Here is a 24,207-nt window from a genome sequence, read left to right on the forward strand (position 1 = left end):
TATTGTGAAATTAAAACACACAAAATTTACAATACCACGTGGTGCCAGAGTGTCCCATTTCGGTTTGATCTACCTAGATCTACAAAAAATGCGGGAATTTATCAACTGATTTTGCATAGTTAAAGACGTGCTGAGTGACGTCACATTTTTTTGAGCAAAAAATTCCCGCATTTTTTGTAGATCAAACCAAAAATGGGACAGCCTGTGACTACGTGATTTTGCCCTTATGGTTCAACACCCTGCAGATCTCAATGCCTTTTATTGATCAAAACTTTAATATTATATTTATTCTTTATGTATTTTCTTTTCCACTCTTCTAAATCTCCACACCATTAACATTCTCTCTCAGCTGATCCAATTCCCTCTTCTTCTTCCATCAACTAGACTCATTTCCTCCCGCATTCCTCCACATGTCTGTCTTTTCTTTTGCATTCATTTTTCGTCATTTTCACCTTACATTTTATAATTTTTTGCTTTGAAAACTTTAAAAACGATATTTAAAACAAGATAGGCTTTCAGTAAATGCGTCAAAATGTCAGATGACGTCAATAGCTCTGCAACTTCTACTTCTTCTTCAACCGTACACTTTGACGATACGCCGTTCGAAGATGTCTACGAAATTGAAACAGAACTTGGAAGGTTCGTTTTTTGTTGTTTCATTTTCTGCCTGTTCACCCGGATCCAAATGCGAAATTAGTTGCAATATAACAACATTCCGCTTCATTCTTTACAACATTGCCCCTTTGTTTATTGCAAGGAAGCAGAGACAAAGAATGTGAATGTGTTTAATTCTCCCGTTCTTCTCTCAGGAAATGAAGGGACATTAAGTGGTTAAAAATTTGCGCGTAAGATTTGATGTATTTGCTGTGCCAGTACACGGTTTGATCTACAAAAAAATGCGGGAAATGTTTCGCCCAAAAAATGTTTCGAATTTGAATTTGAATTAGGCGCCGAATTTTTTGTTTTTGGAAAATCTGAGATTTGAAATTTGGCGCCAAAATTTTCGAAGAAATTTTTTCGTGAAAAAATTTCAAAAACAATACATTGAATTTAGCGGTAAAATTCGAAAATTTTATTTTAAATCTAGTGCCAAAATTTTTTTGGAAAATTTTAATCTGAAAATTTGAATTTCACGTCAACTTTTCTGAACAACTTGGCACGTGGTGTCAGGCTGTCCCATCACGGTTTGATCTACAAAAAATGCGGGAATTTTGTGCCCAAAAAAATGTGACGTCAGCACATTCTTAACCATACGAAATCAGTCTAAAATCCCGCAATTTTGTAGATCTACGTAGATTAAGCCGAAATGGGACACTCTGGCACCTTGTGGCATTGTAAATTTTGTGTGTTTTTAATGCGGAAATTTGCATAAAAATATGACATTTCGGGTTTCAAATCTACGGAATGTAGATTCCCGGGATTAAAATTGAGAAGTATTTTCTGTTTGATTTTTACAAAAAATAGTGAAAAGCTGGGATAAACTCTACTTTTTACAGTAAAAAATATGAAAGTCTCGGGTTTCCAAATACGCGGAATTCAAATTTCAGGTATTCTGGTTTCCGTAGATCGAGATTCTCGGAGTTTTCAGTTCGAATTTTGTGTACATAACGTGAGAAATGCTGTTTTTGTGAAAATTTACAGAAAACTTTCTCAAGTAAAAAAATCTCCTAGATTCCGTGGATTCCTAGTACAAAATCCACGGAATCTAAATCCCCGGAATTTTCGATTTTTTCCGCATTTTTTGTAGATCTACGTAGATCAGGCCGAAGTGAGACACTCTGAGACCACGTGTCAGTCTCTCAAATTTTAGAAGTCGGCGACGACCTAGCTTTCTAAAATGTTGCTCTTTGAATCAACACCCACGCTCACCCAGTTTATTTTTGCAGCGGACAATTCGCGGTAGTCCGACGGGTCCGAGATCGAAAAACCGGTGAAAAATATGCAGCAAAGTTTATCAAAAAGCGGCGATACGCAACATCTCGTCGTGGAGTCACTAGGCAGAATATCGAAAGAGAAGTTCGAGTGCTACAGAAGATTCGTGGAAATTCGAATGTGGTGGAGCTTCATGCAGTTTATGAAACTGCCAGTGATGTTATCATTGTTCTTGAGTTGTGAGTTTTTGAAAGGTTTAAGATTTAAGTTTTAAAAATTAGTTGAGAAAATGTTTCAATAAATGTGTTTTAATTTTTGCTCAACTTTGGCGGCTCATAACTCGGTTCTTCTTAAATTTAGCACAAATTGATTGTTAAAAAAATGTTTATCACATATTTCTCAAAAATGTTGTAGTGAAACACTTATTAGCATATCGTATATAAAGCAAAGTGTACGCTGCCAAAAGTCAATGAGAAAAGTGGAACATGGTGCATCGACGTGTTTCTACACTTTAATAGCTTATACCTCATTTTTTTGGATATATCAAAAACTTATCAACTAATAACGTGTTTATTACCTAAATTTCTACAATTTTGTAGTTGAAATTTTTTTGATATCTTTAAAACAACCCGAGTTATGAGCTGCTAAAGTAATCTATTTTTTTGTATTTCTACTTAATGTTTGGCAGCTCGTATCTACGTTAGTTTCGACGTTATCAAAAATTACTCAATTAACAAAATATTGCTCACACAAAATTGTATAACACTATAGTTAAACATGTTTTGATATCTCCAACATACGCTGAGTTATACGCTTTCAAAAACATGGTGCATTGACTCCGAGGTGTGAGTTATTAAAGTAGAGGCTGACTTAGAAATTACTTTTCAATTTTTTGAAAAATGTATTCTAAGGTTTTAATATGGTTCTAATCATAAAAAATTTCAGAGTATCCGGCGGCGAACTATTCGACCACGTCTGTGCAAAAGAATGCCTTGATGAAGTTGAAGCAGCAGCGTTTATCAAGCAAATCCTTCTTGCCGTACGACACCTTCACTCCCTCCATATCGTTCATTTGGATATAAAACCAGAAAATGTCATGTTAAAACAACGCGGCGATTCGCAGATCAAAATCATCGATTTCGGGTTGTCAAGAGAAATTGAGCCGGGAGCAGTGGTAAAGGATATGGTCGGAACGCCAGAGTTCGTGGCTCCAGAGGTTGTCAACTATGAAGCCTTGTCACCGGCGACTGATATGTGGGCCGTGGGAGTTGTGACATATATTTTGTAAGTTTAGATAGCTAGTGTCACCCAACTTTGACTATATCTCTAATCAATTAGGAATTATAAAAAAAATCAAAAAATATTTAGTTCATGTTTAGCAGCTCCTATCTCGGCCAATTTCGAAGGGATTGAAAACTTTTTAACTACAAACTTATAAAAAAAACAAATACAGAATATTTTGACATTAATAATTTTCTTACAAGTCAACTGACTACCGAGATATGAGCTCTCAAAGCTTAATGCGGTAGGCCCTGTTGATGCACATGTGCAAAAATAGTTTAGAAGCTCGTATCTCTGCCAATTTTAATAATATCAAAAGATATTCAACGACAAAAATATAGAATAATAGGTAAACATATTTTGTTAGTGGGCCACTTTTTTGATAAAGTCAAAGGCGATCTAGATAAATTTTAAGTTTCAGTCGTCTTAGTAATCATTATTAAAAATGTACTCACAAGATGTCGGCTGCTTTATTACCTGCCATGATTTCAGTGAATTATTCAAACATGTAAAAACATATAGACCTCATCACGGGCTATACTTTACCAGTTAAAAATTTTCCGATAGCATTTCTAGTTTTAGAATTTTACTTATTTGAAAAAATGAAAAAATCATTGAAAAAAACTAAAAGTGGATAACAACGTGACGTGCGGTAGGCCCTGTCGATGCACCATGTTCAAAAATAGTTTAGAAGTTTAGAAGCTCGTATTTCAGTCATATTCAATGATATCAAAAAATATTCAACTACAAAATTATAGAATAATAGGTAATACATATTTTGTTAGTGGACCATTTTTGATAAAGTCAAAGGCTATCGAGATATAAACCGATAAAAACTGAAAGTTGAAAAAATGCGGTAAATTTCCAAAAATGCCCGAATAGGTGTCGGCTGCTAAAAGTTGCTTTCCAGGTTATCCGGTGGTTCCCCGTTCCTCGGTGACAATCGCGACGAGACCTTCTCCAACATCACCCGAGTTCGCTATCATTTCTCTGATCGTTACTTCAAAAACACATCGAAACACGCGAAAGACTTCATCTACCGTCTCTTCGTCCGTGACGTAGATCAACGTGCCACCGTAGAAGAGTGTCTCCAACATCCGTGGATCCGAGGGCCCGAAGGAAATGCGATCGATATTCGTAAAGCGTCCTGTATCACAATATCACATATTCAATCGTTCAAGACGCGGCAAAGATGGAAGAGATGTGTGGAGTTGGTGATGGTTTTGTTGAAAGCTTCGAAGAGTTCTAGACGGATCGGAGATGGGCGGTTTGATGAGGAGGATATGGTGGCGAGTTGTACTCTGATATGTGCGGAGGAAGGAAATCTTCGGGCTCTGCATAAGTTGTCGGCTCTACATAAGCTTCTGCCGAATGCGACTAGGAAATCGCTGAAATCTTCGTTTTCTGGTTGGTTTTTAATTCTCCGAAATCTAATTTCCCCGGAATTATGTTTCCGCAGATTTGAAAACTCGAAAAAAGTCTTTCATAGAAATTTCGAAAAAAAAATCCGAATTTTTCGATCCCCTGAAACTATTTGTCATAGAGTTGAATTTTTGTGGGGTTTTTTTTCCAGTTTTTACTGTGAAAAGCAGAATTTCGACCTTTAAATACAAATTCTCACGTTTTTCGATCCACGGAAATATTATTCTAGGAATTTATATTCCGCGGATTTGGATACTGTAAAAGGTGGAATTTTACGTTAGTTTGCAGCGGCAAGCAGCAGAATTTTGAAAAAAAATCCCGAGTTTCTCGATCCCCGGAAGCTATTTTCCATAGAGTTGAAATTTCGCGGATTTTTTTTTCAAAATTTGAGTTTTTTCCACTTTTTAATGTAAAAAGCGGATTTTCACATAGATTTTCTTATAGAAATCTCAAAATTTTCCGATAAAAATTCTCACGTTTTACAATCCCCAAAAATTATTTTCCATGGAACTGAGCATTTTGAAAACCCGGAACTTTTTTTAATTGTAAAAGTTGTATTCCACGTAGATCGTTTTCTGCAGAAATTTCAGCGAAAACTACGAATTTTGGGATCCGCGGAAATCGAATTCTGGGGATTTCGATTCCGGGAATTTGGATTCCGTGGATTCCACGGAACCTGGAGATTTGCTGGTGTTTTCTAGAGTTTTCTGTAAATTTTCACAAAAACATAATTTCTTGCGTTATTTACAAAAAATTCGAACTAAAAACTCCGAGTATTTCAATCTACGGGAACCAGAATACCTGGAATTTCAATTCTGCGGATTTGGAAACCCGAGACTTTTATATTTTTTTACTGTAAAAAGTAGAGTTTATCCCAGCTTTTCACGATTTTTGCAAAATCAAACAGAAAATACTTCGTCATTTTAGTCCCGGGAATCTACATTCCGTAGATTTGAAACCCGAAATTTAATATTTTTATGTAAATTTCCGCATTAAAAAACACAAAATTTACAATGCCACATGGTGCCAGAGTGTCCCATTTCGGTTTGATCTACTTAGATCTACAAGAATTGCGGGATTTTAGACTGATTTCGCATTGTTAAGAACGTGCTGACGTCGCATTTTTCTGGCCGAAAAATTTCCCGCATTTTTTGTAGATCAAACCGTAATGTGACAGTCTATTACGTGTTTGAATTTAAAATTGAAAAGTCCGAGTATTCCCATCCACGAAAATCAAAATTCCCGGGAATTGAACTCCGTGGAACTGGGAACCTGGGAATTTTTTTTTTGGCATTTTGCTGGGAAACTTGGACTAGAAAAACAGTTCTCCCCACACCAAAAAAAAATAATCTAAAGTTTCCAAAATTCCAGAGCCAAACGGAGCCACCGCAATGCATTGTGCAGCGAAATATGGTCATGCTGAAGTGTTCAACTACTTTCACATGAAAGGTGGCAACATTTGTGCACGAGATGACAATGGTGACACCCCTCTACACGTGGCATGCCGCTTTGCTCAGCATACAGTAGCCGGCTACGTGGCAAACGAAAAAATCGACGTGGATTCGATCAATAAGACGGGAGAGACTGCATTACATTGTGCCGTAGAATCGGCTGATACAAGGGTGGTTAGGCTGCTGTTGCAGTTGAGACCTCGCTTGGATTTACCAAATGCGGTAGGTTTTTGTAGTGAGCCAAGAAATGTTTTTTTTTTTTTGGCGCTAAATTTAAAATAAAATTGTCGAAATTAGGCGCAAAAATTCTAATTCTATTTCTAAAAAATTTCAAATCTCAGATTTTCTAACAACGAAAAATTCGGCGCCAAATTAAAATTTTACTTTTCACTAAAAATAATTTTCAAAAATTTTCCAAAACATTTTTTGCCGCGATATTCAAATCAAGGGTGGGCGGCAATTGCCGTTCGGCAAATTGCCGGTTTTGCTGATTTGCCGGAAATTTTAAATTCCGGCAACTTTTCGGTTTGCCAATTTGCGGTTCACTGGGTATCAGATATGCCGGAAATGTTTAGAGGGATTTTTTATAAGACGGAAACACTAAAAACTGTGCCTTTTTTGAGTTTTTCCCCGCGTTTCATATTTTTCGGATTTTTTTCACAAATCCTTCCGAAAAATTAGGAAATTAGGCTCCGCCCACTAAAATTTCTGTTGGGGATCCAGCAATTTTTAGGCGGTAAAAACCAAGGTCCCTTCCGGCGCACCGCCCAATTTGGGGGCGTGGTTTTTTTTAAATGGAAACTACCAAAAAATGAGAAGCTCCGCCCACAAAATTGTCGTATCGTGTAAAATTTTCTCTGAGAAAATGAGTACTTGTGAAAACATTACGCCCATTTGTGCAAAAGCCTAAAATTTGTTTTTTTTTTGTTTTCACAGTAGTTTCAAGTGTGAACCTAATTTTTGCGATAGGGTTCCACCTAGCTTGTCCTATTAATTTTCTTTAAATTTGCCCGAAATATCTAAGCTCCGCCCACAAAATGGTTGACCGTGAGCGCCCCTCCAGTTTTGGCGGAATTTCCTAGAAATTGAATTTTCCCGAATTTTGCCTCGAAATTAAAAAAAAAAAGAACCACCGCCCATTTCTTGGCTTTTTGGCTTAAAAATTCTTTACAGCACGACGGCAAAAGTTGATGGTAAACCAAGAAATGGGCGGGGTTGATACAAGGATTTTAAATGTTAAATTCCGCTGCCACAAATTCGAAAAGAAATTGATTATTGAAAATTCACGGATTTCTGGCTTCCCTCATAAATTTAAATGGAAGAGTTTTTTTGCCGAACTAGGCCACTTTGGCTCGGTCATATCTGGGGTAGATTTACGGCGCGTTGCGTGTCGCGTCGCGGCTTGATTTTAGTTGTAAAACTGAATGTGTTTGTCCGTGTGGAGTACACGACACTATCCCACGCGTTCTCCGGCAGGCGATTGTCAATGGAGCGCGAAAAAAAAATTGATGAGGAAGGCCAGAACCCCGTGAAAGTTTGATTTCTCGAAACTTGCGTCTGAAAAATGTAGAGTAATAAAGCCCCGCCCATTTCTTGGCTTCGGCAAAGTTTATGCGGTGTCACTGCACAAATGACACATTACAGAATTTAATGATAAGTCAAGAAATGGGCGTGGTCTAACCAAAAATTTTAGGGTACAATTTTCCAAATAAGCTCCGCCCATTTCTTGGCTCTAGGAGATTTTTTCTCTAAATTTTGATATATTTTCAGAGTGGAGATACAGTACTCCATTTGGCCGCCGACAGCATAAATCCCCGAATCGTGCCGCTTCTCGTGTGCCTCGCTCCGCCGTTACATTTACGAAATATTGTAAGTCCACGGGTCATTTTTTTTTTCGGAGAGGTGTGTGTCAGTGAACACATAAAAGTGAAAGTGTATCGGGATGGGGATATGAAGTTGAGTGGGGTAGGAAGGTGTAATACATTTATAATTGGATTCGGGAGGGGGATTGATTTCTAGTGAATATATCGGCATTTGTTAGGTGGCCGGGATACGGAAAAAACTCGGCCACAAACTTTTTCCTCTAAGTTATGCGGCCAAACTTTGAAAAATTGGTGGCCGAATTTTTTCTTTTCCAAAAGTTAGGCCACCAATTTCTTTAGCTATTGCTTTTGCCCACATTTTTGTATCGTCTCCACGTAAACTTGAAAAAAAAATCGGTGGCCGAATTTTTTATTTTTCGCGACCACCAATTTGTTTACATTACTGTGTCGTTTGTGTCATGGCCTAGAAAACAGAGTACTCGGTCAAAATGTTTGTACCATGGCCACAAACAAGTCAGCCACGCAATATATTGACTAGTCCTCCATTTCGTGGCCTAGAATTATTGCAAAAGTTAAGCCACCAATATTTTTTTCTCCCCTTGTTGTAGACAATAACCCTTACTATTCGCATAGTGGCCTAGAATTATTGCAAAAGTTAGGCCACCAATTTTTTTTCGACTTTGACGCCTTTTGCTATTACATCATGGCCTAGAAAAATTCAAAAATTCGGCCACCGATTTTTTCATTTTTTTTTCACGGCTACGTACCACATAACCTACATCCCTCACCCCTTCGATACTAAAAATGCAATTTGTCATACTTCGTGCTCCAATACAACCGGATATCTGTCAAAAATTGTTGACAAATTGCTTTCTGCTCTTTTTTTCTCTGTCATCCTCCACTGGGAGCAATCTCTCGTCTCTCATAACTCGGAGAGCAAGGGCTCACAAGCGAAATTTCGATGAATAAGTAATGAAGCAGAGAGGATTTCGAAATTTTTGCTCATTTTTCTTTTAAATTGGGGTTTCTATGGATTTTCGTACTTGAAAAGTATTTTTTTGCCAAAAAATTTGCTCAGAAAATTCTAAAAATAAACTTATGAAATCGGATATTAGAACTGCAACTTCCGCTAGCCAGACGTTACGTCAAACGGACATTTTAGTGATTATCAGTTGATTCGTGGTTCATAAAAAGCTTAATCTTCCTTCTTGTTTAGCTCTTGAAGTGCTAAAATTTTAGAATGGCCGTGACCGTCAACAAAAAATCGGTGGCCGAGATTTTTTTTTCGCGGCCATCAATTGATTATTTCTGATATTCGCACTATTTTTATAATTTCAAATTATTTTTAAAACTTGGCGCGAAAACCAAATTCTATAATGCAAAAATATTTCCTGGAAAATTCAAATGTTGATTTTTTGTTTCACTTTTTGGCGCAAAATTCCAAATTCAAATTTTCCAAAAAACTTTAATTTTTCACATATTTTGCCCGAAAATTTGAAATGTAAATGGTTTTTTAAGTCACTTAGTGTCAGATTGTCTCATTTCGGCTTGATCTACGATGATCTTCAAAAAATGCGGGAGAAAAGACGCAGAGTTCTCAACTGATTTCGTATGGTTAAGAACGTGCTAACGTTACATTTTTTGGGCAAAAAATTCCCGCATTTTTTGTAGATCAAACCGTAATGGGACAGCCTGGCGCCACGTGCCGAGTTGTTCAAAAAACTTACCGTTAAATTATAATCTTCAGATAAAATTTTTCCAAAAAATTTTGGCGCTAAATTTAAAATAAAATTGTCGAAATTAGGCGCAAAAATTCTAATTCTATTTCTAAAAAATTTCAAATCTCAGATTTTCTAACAACGAAAAATTCGGCGCCAAATTCAAATTCAAATTTTAGTTTTCTCTAAAAATATTTTACAAAAATTTTCCAAAACATTTTTTGCCACAATATTCAAACCAGGGGTGGGCGGCAATTGCCGTTCGGCAAATTGCCGGTTTTGCCGATTTGCCGGAAATTTTAAATTCCGGCAACTTTTCGGTTTGCCAATTTGCGGTTCACTGGGTATCAGATATGCCGGAAATGTTTAGAGGGATTTTTTATAAGACGGAAACACTTAAAACTGTGCCTTTTTGAATTTTTTTGTTTTTCCTACATATTTTCATAAAAGTTGCCTACTTTTCAAAATAGATATAGGAATATTCATAGGATGCGTTTAATTTTGTCATTTGAAATTGAAATTCTGAAATTTCCAAAAAAATATGCGGAAACTCATAATTTGCCGAAAATTTTCGGCAAATCGCCAATTTTCCGATTCTTCGGTTTGCCGAAAATTTAAATTCCGGCAATTTGCCGTTTTGTCAAATTGCAGAATTGGCGAAAAAAATCGTTTGCAGCTCACCCCTAATTCAAATGTTAATTTCAAATCATTCGTTCAGCTCCATATGTTCTCGTGAAATATGCATGAAGCACACCAATTTTCCCTTCAAGTGAATTGATTTTTGGTTTTTATTCCTTCAAACATACTAGTTCAGCCCAACTACCACTACATCTTCCTGCTCTTTTCTTTTCTCATGCACCCCTCTTGGCAACCAGCCAATTGTTACTTCATCCAAGCCTTACTTCATCCTAGCAATTTTAATCCACCACCGCCGCTCAAGCTAAACGGCTCCACCCACCTTTACATAGCCATCTGTGCCTCTCACACAGGTGACAGGTGCATCCACATTCATAATACATATATCTGTCTCTCTGCTACTTTTTCCTCTCTGACACTTTCTCTCTCTCTTGCGCGCGTGTATGTGTGTGTGTGTGTCCCATTCGCTTTTAACTACTGCTTCTTCATGTCGTTTTCCCGTTCATTTTCTGCCTTCTTCCCATTTTTCTTGAGAATACACTTTTAGTATTTCAATTAGGCATCTTTATTAGTTTCAACGCCTGATTATGAACTTTAGGATTTGTAAAAGTGATTCAGTTTAAAAATAACATGTGTTTCAAATCATCATTAAAGTTTTTGCACTAGATCTTCCTGATATCATCTATTAGTTTTTTAGCTCATACTCACGTGGTCAAAAAATTTAAATTACATATTACTTGAATTCAATAGCTCTAGCTTAAAGTTAGAGCTTGTCTCATTTAAATTAATGCACTGAAAATTAAACACATTTTAATCCTTTTTTAAAAAGTCTAAGCCTAAACCTAATCCTGAGCCTAAGTCAACGCCTAAGCCTAAGCCTAGACCTGGGCCTGAGCATAAGCCTAAGCCTGATCCTCAGCCTACGCCTGAGCCAAAGCCTAAGCCGAAGCTTAAGCCTAAGCCTAAGACTGAGCCTAAGCCCAAGCATAAGCCTACGCTTAAGCCTAAGTTTAAGCCCAAGCTTAAGCCTGATCCTCAGCCTAGGCCTGAGCCAAAGCCTAAGCATGAGACTAAGCCTAAGCCTAAGCCTAAGCCTATGCCTAAGCCTAATTAATTATTTTCAAGTTCCTGGTATCAGTATTACTTTAATAATTATTTAAGCTAGCATAAATTTTTTGGATCAAATTCAAACAAAAATTCTCTCTGCATCATTTTTTGCGCAAAAATTTATAAATTTTTGTAAAAGTTCAGGATTTTAATACTTTTTGTAATATCACTAGATTTGTGCAAAATCAGAATCATAATAGGACCCTAATACAAATATTTTAAGACTCTTAAAAGTTGTATTATGTATTTTTTGTTCTTTCTCCCTTTTTTCTTACCTTCCTTCTCTCCCAAACTACCCTTTTTCTAGGCTTTCCCAGTCTTATGTATCGTGAAATGAGCGCTAGAGAATCTGCCAGGAATCAGACAACCGAGTCAGCTCTTAAAGAATTTGTTGAGCAGAGAGACAGATTCCCCTCGGATTCTGAAGAAGACGATGATTCTGAAGAGGAGGAGGAGGAGGAGGAGGAAGAAGGTCTTCCAGTGACGAAGAGTTTGGACTTTAAGAAGCTGAATCTCTGCCAAGCAAGCTCAAATACCCAGACTAGCTTCGATGATCAATATGATGAGGATTCTGATCAATCTGACACGGATAACACAATTGTAGTGATGCCAGGCTCCGTGCTCTCCTCCTACCTCTCCGACCCACTCACCAACCCATCTGCAAGCTACTTATTTGAAAGTCCCAGGCCGAGAGCCGCGGATTTCGTCTACCCTGGACAGGATCGATACTCGAAACTTGGCAGCGTGCCTGCGTACTCCTCGACGACAGCGTTCATTCAGCTGCTCAACGACATTTCCGAAACGCATCCGGACTTGTGCGAGTGTGCGGTGAGCCGGAATCCTGCTCCCCAAACCTAATCCCCGTTTACAGTAGTCGAACATATCTGAACTTATCTCTCTATACATGAGTAGGGAATATATACCATACGATAATCCTTGTGTAATCCTCTTTTCAATAATCCATCAAGTGGCGGTTGTTTACCTGGTAAATTGAGAATCTTGGAAAAAACGGGGGATTTGAGACTTGAATTACCTTTTTGAAATCTGTTTTAAAACAAATTCAGCGAATGATCATTCTGCTGAAAAAAACTTGAGAAGTTTGGCTTGAAAAGTTTAGATTTTTTTGAAAGCATTTTAGCGGGAATTCAAATTTTAATTGTTTTGAAAATATTTTGGCGGGAATTCAAACTTTAATTTTTTTGAAAACATTTTGGCGGGAATTCAAACTTTAATTTTTTTGAAAACATTTTAGCGGGAATTCAAATTTTAATTTTTTTGAAAACATTTTGACGGGAATTCAAATTTTAATTTTTTTGAAAACATTTTGGCGGGAATTCAAATTTTAATTGTTTTGAAAATATTTTGGCGGGAATTCAAACTTTAATTTTTTTGAAAACATTTTGGCGGGAATTCAAACTTTAATTTTTTTGAAAACATTTTAGCGGGAATTCAAATTTTAATTTTTTTGAAAACATTTTGACGGGAATTCAAATTTTAATTTTTTTGAAAACATTTTGGCGGGAATTCAAATTTTAATTGTTTTGAAAATATTTTGGCGGGAATTCAAACTTTAATTTTTTTGAAAACATTTTAGCGGGAATTCAAATTTTAATTTTTTTGAAAATATTTTAGCGGGAATTCAAATTTTAATTGTTTTGAAAATATTTTGGCGGGAATTCAAACTTTAATTTTTTTGAAAACATTTTGGCGGGAATTCAAACTTTAATTTTTTTGAAAACATTTTAGCGGGAATTCAAATTTTAATTTTTTTGAAAACATTTTGACGGGAATTCAAATTTTAATTTTTTTGAAAACATTTTGGCGGGAATTCAAATTTTAATTGTTTTGAAAACATTTTGGCGGGAATTCAAACTTTAATTTTTTTGAAAACATTTTGGCGGGAATTCAAATTTTAATTTTTTGAAAATATTTTAGCGGGAATTCAAATTTTAATTTTTTTGAAAACATTTTGGCGGGAATTCAAATTTTAATTTTTTTGAAAACATTTTGGCGGGAATTCAAATTTTAATTTTTTTGAAAACATTTTAGCGGGAATTCAAATTTTAATTTTTTTGAAAGCATTTTGGCGGGAATTCAAATTTTAATTTTTTTGAAAACATTTTGGCGGGAATTCAAATTTTAATTTTTTTGAAAACATTTTGGCGGGAATTCAAATTTTAATTTTTTTGAAAATATTTTAGCGGGAATTCAAATTTTAATTTTTTTGAAAACATTTTAGCGGGAATTCAAATTTTAATTTTTTTGAAAGCATTTTGGCGGGAATTCAAATTTTAATTTTTTTGAAAATATTTTGGCGGGAATTCAAATTTTAATTTTTTTGAAAACATTTTAGCGGGAATTCAAATTTTAATTTTTTTGAAAACATTTTAGCGGGAATTCAAATTTTAATTTTTTTGAAAGCATTTTGGCGGGAATTCAAATTTTAATTTTTTTGAAAATATTTTGGCGGGAATTCAAATTTTAATTGTTTTGAAAATATTTTGGCGGGAATTCAAATTTTAATTTTTTTGAAATTATTTTAGCGGGAATTCAAATTTTAATTTTTTTGAAAGCATTTTGGTGGGAATTCAAATTTTAATTTTTTTGAAAGCATTTTGGCGGGAATTCAAATTTTAATTTTTTTGAAAGCATTTTGGCGGGAATTCAAATTTTAATTTTTTTGAAAACATTTTGGCGGGAATTCAAATTTTAATTTTTTGAAAACATTTTGGCGGGAATTCAAATTTTAATTTTTTTGAAAACATTTTGGCGGGAATTCAAATTTTAATTTTTTTGAAAACATTTTGGCGGGAATTCAAATTTTAATTTTTTTGAAAACATTTTGGCGGGAATTCAAATTTTAATTTTTTTGAAAACATTTTGGCGGGAATTCAAATTTTAATTTTTTTGAAAACATTTTGGCGGGAATTCAAATTTTAATTTTTTTGCAGGTTGCCAAAGTTTTCAGCGTTCGGCACTTTCGGCAACTGCCGATATCAATGTCAAACATTTTTTAGCTCAAAAAAAAGCATTCAGAAAGCCTGAAAAATGCCAAAATTTTACTGTGATTGAAAAAAAAACGACCATAATTTTTTCCAAACCGCTCAAAAATATAATTTCAACAAAACTAAATGTTTGACCAACGCCAAAACTTTGAAACCTGGTTGCCGGTTGCCGAAAAGTTGCCGAAATTTTTAGGGTTCGGCAATCACGTGGTGTCAGAGTGTCTCGTTTCGGCTTGATCTACGTAGATCTACAAAAAATGCGGGAGAAGAAACGCAGAGTTCTCAACTGATTTCGTATGGTTAAGAACGTGCTGACGTCACATTTCTTTGGGCAAAAAATTCCCGCATTTTTTGTAGATCAAACCGTAATGGGACATCCTGGCACCACGTGGAAATCTCGGTTGCCGCAGAGCCCTGGTGTATATGTTATAAGCTAGCGTTATTTTACAGTTTTTCCACTCTGGTAAAGATTACGTAGTTTTATAATTCAGAATGGTATGTACATAATTATGGGCCATTCTGAACATTTGTAATAAACTAACGTTCGCCCATGTGACAGGTTTTCTTTCACCTTTCAGTAGTGCGAATTTGCACACAGGATTTAAAAAATAACTAAAGTTGATAAGGGAATTTGTGATAATTAATATATTTTAATTCTCCTATTCAACCTGACTACTTTCAGCGCGAAGAAACTCCTCTTCACGTGGCAGCTGCCCGGGGACACGTGGATTGTGTCCAGGCGCTTCTCGATGCCAACTCTCCGATTGATGCTGTTGAGCAGGACGGCAAGACCGCTTTGATTATTGCTTTGGAGAATGGAAATGTGGATATTGCGAGTATTTTGATAACAAATGGTTGTGATATTAATCATGCAGATCATGTAAGTCTAGTCGAGAAAATATCAAAAAATGACCGCTTGAGATACCAAAGAAGAATTAGATGCAATTCCATAAAATACACTTTTAAACAAAACAAATGCCCTCATTCCAGCACGGCGACACAGCTCTTCACATAGCCTCCAAACACGGACTGCTCCAAGCAGTCCAGACCTTATGCCACTGCGCCGTAACAGTTGATTCGGTGAATGCAAACAAGAAGACCGCACTTCACTTGGCTGCACATTACGGACACGTGGATATTATAAGGGTTCTACTTCTGGCTCGGGCGGATGTCACTTTGAGAGGCGATGATGGTCTGACGGCTGAACTTGTTGCAGTGGCCGCCGAAAGATTGGAGGCACATTCCTTGTTGAAAATGGTGAAGTCGGTGAGTTCTGGGGCTAAAATGAGCGGATTTTTTGCCCATAATAAGAGAACCCGGTAGATGTCGCGCGCATTGATCGGCACCCACCAATTAGCAATGCACGTGGTGCCAGGCAGGCTGTCCCATTACGGTTTGATCTACAGAAAAATGCGGGAATTTTTCGCCCAAAACAATTTGACATCAGCACGTTCTTAACCATGCGAAATCAGTTGAAACTCTGCGTCTCTTCTCCCGCTTTTTTTGTAGATCAAACCGAAATGAGACACTTTGACACCACGTGGCAATGCACAAAGGGCGTGGCTAACATTATTTGTGTGCTCAGCAGCCAATCAGCGACGTTGACCACTCCCCATGTGGATCGCTGATTGATCAATTTTTTCCGCAAATTTGTCAAAAAATCGATAATTTCTTCACTATTTGTTTTTTTTTTCGAAAAAAATGGATGTTACTTTCCCCGAACATTGGACGATTTTCCTGCGTTTTCCGAAAAAATCGATAATCGGCACGTGGAGTCAGAATGTCTTATTTCGGCTTGATCTTCGAAAAATGCGGGAGTTGAGACGCGCATGGTTAAGAGCGTGCTGACGTCACAAATTTTCAGGAAAAATATTCCCGCATTTTTTGTAGATCAAACTGTAATGAGACAGTCAGACACCACGTGAATCGACAAACTTACTCTCAAAATTTATCAATCGATCCTTGGACATTTTTGTTCCGCAGAAGCTGGCGGAGTTTACAAGCGTACGACGTTGTTCAACTTTTATTTAGAGCTTTCTAAATGGGACGTAGATGAATATTTAGAATGCTAAATGCAAAAAGAATCAGCAAAAAAGCTCTCAGCCTCGTCCTTCTCTGCCGAAAAACCCCGTTTAAGGATCGATTGCTTAATTTTGGCAGTAACTGTATAGATTTTTTGTATTCAATTTTTTTGTTGTTAAAAGCACTTTTCATATCTAAAACTGACTCACATGGTGCCATGCTGTACCATTACGGTTTGATCTACAAAAAATGCGGGAATTTTTTGCCCAAAAAAATGCGGCATCTGTTGAGAACTCTGCGTCTCTTCTCCCGCACTTTTTGTAGATCTATGCAGATCAGGCCAAAATGGGACACTCTGACACCACGTGAATACTGAAAAATGTTCAATTTTTCATTTTTCAGCAAGAAATCCGAGAGGAGTACATCTCCCAACTCTACCCACTGGACACCTCTCTCCGCCGCATCAAGCTCAAGCTCCTCGGGCACTCCCAATCTGGAAAGACCCGCCTTGTACAGACACTTCACTCGTCACGTGGAATCTCATCTTTCCTGGAATCAGTTACCCGACGAATCAGCGATCACTACAGCCCGTCGAGTTCGATGAAAGACGATGGAATCCACTCAACAAATGGCTCATTCGTCAGCGAGTCCAACAACAACTCGTCGTTTGACCTGGCGGCGGCCGCCGGTAGCAAGTACGCTCCACCGCACTCTCAGTATACGAGGGGAATTGATGTGCAGACGGTGAACATTAATGGGTGCGGAGAGTTCTCGGTTTGGGAGTTTGGAGGTTATGAGCCAATGCACACGTGTTATGATCATTTTGTGGGCAATGCCGATTGTATTCATCTCATTTTGTATAGGACAAGTGATCCGACAGAAGTTCAATATAAGCAGATCTTGTATTGGATGAACTTTTTGAAGGGAAGAGTCACGCCGTTTGAGCCAATTGGTGAGTTTTTGTCTAAAATAACCAAGTTTTTTAATCGGCTCTTTTAGTTACTACAATCGATAATTTTTGATTTATCGATTTAAAAAAAAAGATATTGTTTAAAAGAAAAACCCTTTAAAAAAATCGATTTTTTCCATTTTTTGTGAAAAATATTTACACGTTTTTTGGCATTCTGCAAAAAATCGATAATTGAAACAGTGGTGGGCGGCAATCGCCCTTCGGCAATTTGATTTGTCGACAAATTCGGCAAATCGGCAATTTGCCGGTTTGCCGATTTGCCGGAAATTTTCATTTCAGGCAAATTGCCGGTTTGACGTTTCCCGGAAGTTTTCATTTTCGACAAATTACCGATTTGTCGTTTGCCGAATATCAGATTTGCCGGAAATGTATAGATGGATTTTTTATAAGACAGAAACATTTAAAACTGTGCCTTTTTGAATTTTTTCCCGTTTTTTCTACATATTTTCATGGAATTTGCTTACTTTCGAAAATTTTCGGCAAATTGCCGTTTTTCTGACAAATTCGGCAAATCGACAGTTTGCCAGTTTGCCGGTTTGCCGGAAATTTTAATTCCGGAAAATTGCCGATTTGCCAATTTGCCGGAAAAAATCGTTTGCCCCCCTGAATTGAAACATTATCGATTATTTCCAAAACTTTTTAAAACTATCGATTTTCTCATAATAAATAAAAACGAAATTTTTACGGTATCGTTTCTTAGGCCAAACCTAGATGTCGCAAAAGGTCCGAGATTTGGCGGCGCGCTGTGTCAACCTCGGCGCCGTGCGCCGGCGTTGTCGTAACTTGGGTTGCGCCGCCGCCGGCGCCGGCGCATACTTGGTTGAGGAGTGCCGCCGGCATATGAACTTTGCGCCGGCGGATTTATAGCCCTAACCACATCCATATTTTAGATTTTTACCGAAATCAATAAAATAAATGTATATTTCCAGGTCACTGTGGCTTCTCCTCCCGTCGCTCCAAAGTAATCATCGTCGGAACCCATGCGACGTCATCCCTCTTTCCTCAAATGAACCAGGAAGGAGAATACGTGTCATCCGACATTGAAGCAATGCTAAACACAGTACGCCTTCGCTTCGAGACCCATTTCGACATGGATCACCGACTGATCCTTCTCGATGCGACGAACCCGTCTTGCATCGGAATGAAGACGCTGAAAATGGAGCTGGCAAAGTGCCGAACTAACATTCTCGCGAAACTTCTGAAACCGCTGGCTATTCTGGATACGGTCGTGAATCATTTGAACTTGGTGCGAAAGAAGCATGCAAACTTCCCCGTGATCACATGGCCCGACTTTATACAGCTGGTACGGAATGAGATTAATCCGCTGACTGGGGATGCACATTGCCGGCAGATTGTGCAGCAATTGCAGTTGATTGGAGAGGTGAGGAGAAACAACAAAAAAATCAGTACAAAAAAAGGGCGGAGCCTAAAAATAGTTTTTTAATCGGACTAAGCCCCGCCCACTTAATGGTTGTTCCAAAATTGTGAAAAAAGGTCACAGCCGAGTTTTCGTGAACATTACCTAGGAGGCCCGGATTTTGGATTTTTTTTTTCTGAAAACTCGCTTCTCCGGGAGTTGGAATACTGAACAGGTCACGCATTCTGTAAAAAGCCAATAAATGGGCGTGGCCTCGTTAAAGATGTTGGCTTCCGGAAACGTGATTTAAGATAAATTACGATAAATGCCTGAAAATGTGCAATTTTTTACCAAATTTTTAGAATTTTTGGAAATAGTTAGGTCAAACAATATTTGATCTTTTTTGAAAATTCTAGAATGTTTTTGGAATTTTTCTAGAAACTCGCGTGGTGTCAGAGTGCCCCATTTCGGTTTGATCTACGTAGATCTACATACAAAAAATGCGGGAGTTGAGAAGCAGGGTTCTCAACTAATTTCGCATGGTTAAGAATGTGCTGACGTCGCATTTTTCTGTGCAAAAATTCCCGCATTTTTTGTAGATCAAACCGTAATGGGACAGCTTAACAACACGTGAATCGACAAACTTAACAGATTATTTTTATTTATTTTTTTGTTGTTGTTAAAAGCACTTTTTATCTCTAAAACTGAACTACATTTTCATGTGTGAGCCAGGCTGTCCCATTATGGTTTGATCTACAAAAAACGCGGGAATTTTTTGCCCAAAAAAATGCGACAATGGGACAGCTTGACGCCACGTGGAAACTTCTAGAAAATTTTCAACCCAATATTCATATTGATTTCCAAATGTTCAGCTTGTCTACCTCCGGAACGATCTCTGCGATGCTGACTACGTGGTGCTCAACGCCGAATGGTTCGGAACCCACATTCTCGGCCAACTGCTCAGCGCGGAGTTCCTCTCGAAAGCCAGTCCAAACGGCTCGTACCATACAAGCTCCCTGGCAAAGATCTTCCCAGAAATCCCCGAACAATCGGATCTAATGACAATTTTGGAGGTCCTTCAGCTCTGTGCTCCAGATGCTCGCACCGGAGCTCACGAGTTTCCAGTTTTCATTCAGACAGAGGCGCCTGACTCGATTTGGAGGCCCTATTCGTTAAAGGAAAAGGAAAGGGATACGGTGTACGGTGGGGTAAGGATCCTTCCGATGAGGGGTATGGAGAGAAGTCTGCATAGCACGTTCCCAAGGATTCAAGTGGCTTTGAGAAGGAGTATCAATGATTATCAGGTTGGAAGCAGTTCCTAAAAAATTCCAGAATACTTTTTTTGAAAAAAATCCTAGAAAATTGTGAAAAAAAATCTTTACTACAGTCGAAGCACCTCTAAAATTTTTTAGAAAAATCCTAGGGTTTTGGAACACTCTGGAAAGCTCTAGAAAATTCCAGAAACTTCCAGAGAGTCCTAGAAAATTGCGAAAGATTTAGAAATTCATTTGATAAGCTGGAAGTTTTTTTTTAAACATTTTTTGAAACTCGTCGAATGGCCTAGAAACTTTTAGAAAAATCCAAGAAATTTTGAATCTTGTTTGAAATTTTCATATAAATTTTCCAATTTTCGGAAATTTTGGTAGAACAATTTTGTGTCCTCCTACTACAAAACCAACAATTTTAGAGGAGTTTCAAAATTGTGAATTTTTTTTTGTGAATTTTTACATTAAATTGTTCAATTTTGCCACTTTTTAATAGTTCAGCCTATATGAATTATATGTTTCCAACAAATTTGGACAACTTTTCATTTTTTCCAAACGTTTTTTTCAGCGATCTAATGACTGGCCTTTTTTTTGGGCAAAAATTTTTTTCAAAATTGTGATATATTAAAAAAGTTGTCCATTTTTGCCACTTTTTTATAGTTTTTGATGGGTTAAACCTAGATTTCCTAAATGCAGCATATATGAATTACCCGTTTTCAAGAAATTTAGGCAATTTTTTATTTTTGCCCAATTTTTTTCAGCCATCTAATGACTGTCCTTTTTTTTGAGCGAAAAAATAATTTTTTGAAATTGTACAAAACCATTAATAATTGAAAAAGGACACTTTTTAGTGTTTGGAGATTAATTTTGAGTCCTCTAAATATATTTGGATTTTGCAGAATGTGCTTCGAAATTTTTAAAATTATTCGAAAATCTGGAAAATTCCAGAAATTTTCTAGGAAATCCAAAAAAAGCCCAAATATTTTAATAAATTAATACAACGTTGTAGAAACAATTCAGAAATTTAAAGGAAGTTGCAAAAAAAAACTTTAGAAACTTTTTAAGATTCTAGAAAATTTTTAATTTTTTTAATTTTTCCAGCCTGCAAAAGACACCCAACTGCACCAATGGTCTGAATGTTCAAAACTTGTATCCCAGGATCGTGAAGCAGTCATTCGAATGGTCGGTGATGCAGTTGAAATTCGGGCTCGCGGGCCTTCCGAGTCAGCAACCTCCATGTTCTATTTCATGGAAGATTTGATTAATCTAGTGGAACATGCCGCAGCAGAAGTTGGGCCTGGAATCAGTTTGGAGCGACATTTCATCTCACCGAAGCATCTGAAAGAACATCGTGAGCATCCAGCACTGTTCCCACCGGAATCCATGATGGAGATGCAGCAACGAGAATCGTTATCAGTGAAGGGGACCCAAGACGAGGAGGAGTTGTTCACGGATGTTGTATGCTTCGGATCACGGGATGTCGCCCGACACCTCACACTTGGTATAGACGTGGGTGTTGCTGATCTTCAGATGGCGAGTCGGTGTGAGCTAGCGTGTCTTCTCGATCCACCTCATGCAATGGGAAGAGACTGGTCGATTCTGGCGGTCAAGCTTCAGTTGACTGATCAAGTGCCAGATGTGAGTTTATTATGTAGTTTCAGATTTTCTTCACACTTCTAGAATATCATAGAATTGTTCACAATTTTTTTTGGAGCATTTCAGAGCTTCTCAGAATTTCTGGAAATCTTCTGGAATTTTCGAGAATTTCTAAAAAGTCTTAAGAGTTTCTAAGAGCTTCTCAGAATAATTGAAGGTCTCCAGGAATTTCCTAAAATTTTCCAAAATTTTTCAGAGCTTTTCTGAGCTTCTCAGAATAATCAGAAATTTTTTGGAAGTTTTCGAATATCTTCAAAATATTTCGAAAATCGCTAGGTTTTTTTAAAATTCTCCAATTAATGTGAACATCCCAGAACATTTTGCAATTTGTAGAAAATTTCTGGAATTTTTTTACTGTTTTGGAGCTTTCCAGAGCTTCTCAGAATTTCTGAAAATTTTATGAAATTTTCGAGAAGTTTTCAAAAGTTTTAAGAGATTTTCAGAGTTTCTTAGAATAATTGGAAGTTTCCAGGAATTTCCTAGAATTTTTCAGAACTTTTCTGAGCTTCTCAGAATATTAGGAAATTTTCTGGAAGTTTTTGAATATTTTGAAGTATGTTGAGACTCTCTATAATTTCTACAATTTGTAGAAAATTTCTGAAACTGTTTTGTTGAATTTTTGGAGCATTCCAGAGTTTCTCAGAATTTCTGGAAATTTTTTGAATTTTTTAGAGCTTTTTGAACGTGTTTAGAGCATTTTTAAGCTTCTCAAAATATTAGGAAATTTTTTTGGAAGTTTTCAAATATGTGTTATTTATTTTGAAAATCTCTTTTTTCTACTTTTTGGAATTTTTTAAAACACATTTGAAAGTTTATAGGATGGTCTAGAATTTTTAGACGTCCTTAAAAACTTTCCAGAGCTTTAGAAAATTTTTAGAATGTTTTGGAGTAATTTAAAAATCTCTAGACTTTTCTAGAATTTTCAGAAAATTTTCGAAAACTTCCCTGAGCTTTTTGAAATTTTCTGGAGTTTTCTAAAAGTGTGTAGAATTTTTAAGGTTTTTTTTTAATTTCTGAAACGTTTTGGAGTTGTTTAAAATTTTCTAGAAGTTTTCAAACATTTCTTGATTTTTTTTTGGGAAATTCTGGAACGTACGTTTGAAAACAATTGTTTATAAAAACCGATACTCCGCAAAAACCGAAAATTTTTCAAAAAAATATTTTTTCCGAAAAATTGACTGATTATTGAAATTAATTTATAAAAACCGATATTTATAAAATAATCGATTTTTTTAAATCGATAAATTCCCATCATTCCAGGTCGATTCAACCGGTCAATCCCTATCCCGTACCGATCAATTGCTCAACGAGTGGGCCATCCACCATCCGGAGCAAGCCAGCGTCGGTAACCTGTGCAGAATTCTCGTGGAACTCGGGCGGTGCGATGCGCGAGACGCGCTCTACCGCACAGTCCCACTGTACGTGTTCGCGCCGCTCGAAGATCAATTCCTGTTGGAGACCAACGACAGCGGTGTCGTCTCGTCGTGTCACAGCTCCAGTGAGCACAATCCAATCAATATTTGAATGTTTTTTTTTTGAATTTTTTTCCTGCTCCCGAGTCTTATACTTTTGTGATTTTGTGTGTTCTAAGCCAAAACGGGTTGATTTCTTACCACTTTTCGACATTTATTCCCCCTTTTTTTGAAATTATTATGCGTTCGTATAGATGGTGCTTTATCAATTTTCCGAAGAAAAACCGAAAAATCGATATTTAAATTTTTTTTAAATTTTCTTTCATCGATTTTCCTGCAAAATAGCTAAAAATCGATAATCAAATTGATGTTTTCAGAAAATCGATAATTTTTCGATTATTGGTTTTTACGATTTTCCCCTAAAAAAACGATAAAATAGTACTTTTCACCGCGAACGTATAATAAGAAATTCCCAGTTGATTACCGGTCCGTGTCACTAAAAACTGAACGAAATAAGCATAATCCTCCATTTGCCGATCGATAATTTTTTCTGTATATTTATGAATTAGGATTAGCTTTTTTTTTGTTTCTGAAATAAATAAATTACAAAAAAAAGCAGCAAAAACTACTAGGCAAAAACTATTAAAAAGTGGCAAAAATGAGCAATTTATGGCAAAAATTCACAATGTTGAAACTCCTCTAAAATGGTTAATTTTGAAGTTAGAGGACTCAAAATTGATCTCCGAACCCTAAAAAGTTGCCCTTTGTCAATTTCTAATGGTTTTGTACGTTTACAGGAAAACTTTTTTTTTGCTTAAAAAAAGGACAATCATTAGATGGCTGAAAAAACATATTGGGCAAAAATAAAAAGTTGTCTAATTTTGTTGAAAACGGGTAATTCGTGTATGCTGAATTCAGAAAATTTAGGTTTAACCCGTCAAAAACTATTGAAAAGTGGCAAAAATGGGCAATTTATGGTAAGAGGTGCCACCCACAAAATGGGTATACTTTTTACTATTAGTTGGAAAAAGTTGGTAAATTTTCGAAAAAGTTAAAATAAAAAATATGTATAAAAAATGCACAATTTTTGCACATTTATTGCACATTCATTGCACATTTTTGGCACATTTTTTGCACATTTTTTGCACAATTTTTCTCGTAAAAATTTCAAAAAAAAGGACAAATTATTTAATCGAATTTCAATAAAAGT

General features: G+C 36.6%; 1 protein-coding gene and 1 non-coding gene across 5 annotated transcripts; one reads left to right on the top strand and one right to left on the bottom strand.

Moving 5' to 3' along the window:
* Nucleotides 1-519: 519 nt before the first annotated feature.
* Nucleotides 520-23,601, top strand: dapk-1 (the record flags this gene model as incomplete). Of its 4 annotated transcripts, NM_058439.6 has the most annotated exons (13): nucleotides 520-639; nucleotides 1,887-2,111; nucleotides 2,818-3,156; nucleotides 4,064-4,560; nucleotides 5,947-6,248; nucleotides 7,797-7,895; nucleotides 14,998-15,195; nucleotides 15,306-15,581; nucleotides 16,740-17,289; nucleotides 18,237-18,688; nucleotides 19,537-19,968; nucleotides 21,031-21,567; nucleotides 22,846-23,601. In NM_058439.6, the coding sequence occupies 13 exons, from the start codon at nucleotides 533-535 to the stop codon at nucleotides 23,107-23,109; spliced, it is 4,278 nt and encodes a 1,425-aa protein (NP_490840.2). The 4 variants fall into 4 exon arrangements, with proteins under 4 accessions (NP_490840.2, NP_001293415.1, NP_001293416.1 ...); NM_001306486.3 differs by lacking the exons at nucleotides 520-639; nucleotides 1,887-2,111 and having other exon boundaries at nucleotides 2,969-3,156; nucleotides 22,846-23,109; NM_001306487.3 differs by lacking the exons at nucleotides 520-639; nucleotides 1,887-2,111; nucleotides 2,818-3,156; nucleotides 4,064-4,560 and having other exon boundaries at nucleotides 5,967-6,248; nucleotides 22,846-23,109.
* Nucleotides 2,438-2,582, bottom strand: K12C11.8. Its single transcript, NR_049949.1, has one exon. It is a non-coding gene; the product is annotated as an Unclassified non-coding RNA K12C11.8 (non-coding RNA).
* Nucleotides 23,602-24,207: the final 606 nt, after the last annotated feature.

The sequence above is a fragment of the Caenorhabditis elegans genome, chromosome I (assembly GCF_000002985.6).
Source record: "Caenorhabditis elegans chromosome I".
Lineage (NCBI taxonomy): Eukaryota > Metazoa > Nematoda > Chromadorea > Rhabditida > Rhabditidae > Caenorhabditis > Caenorhabditis elegans.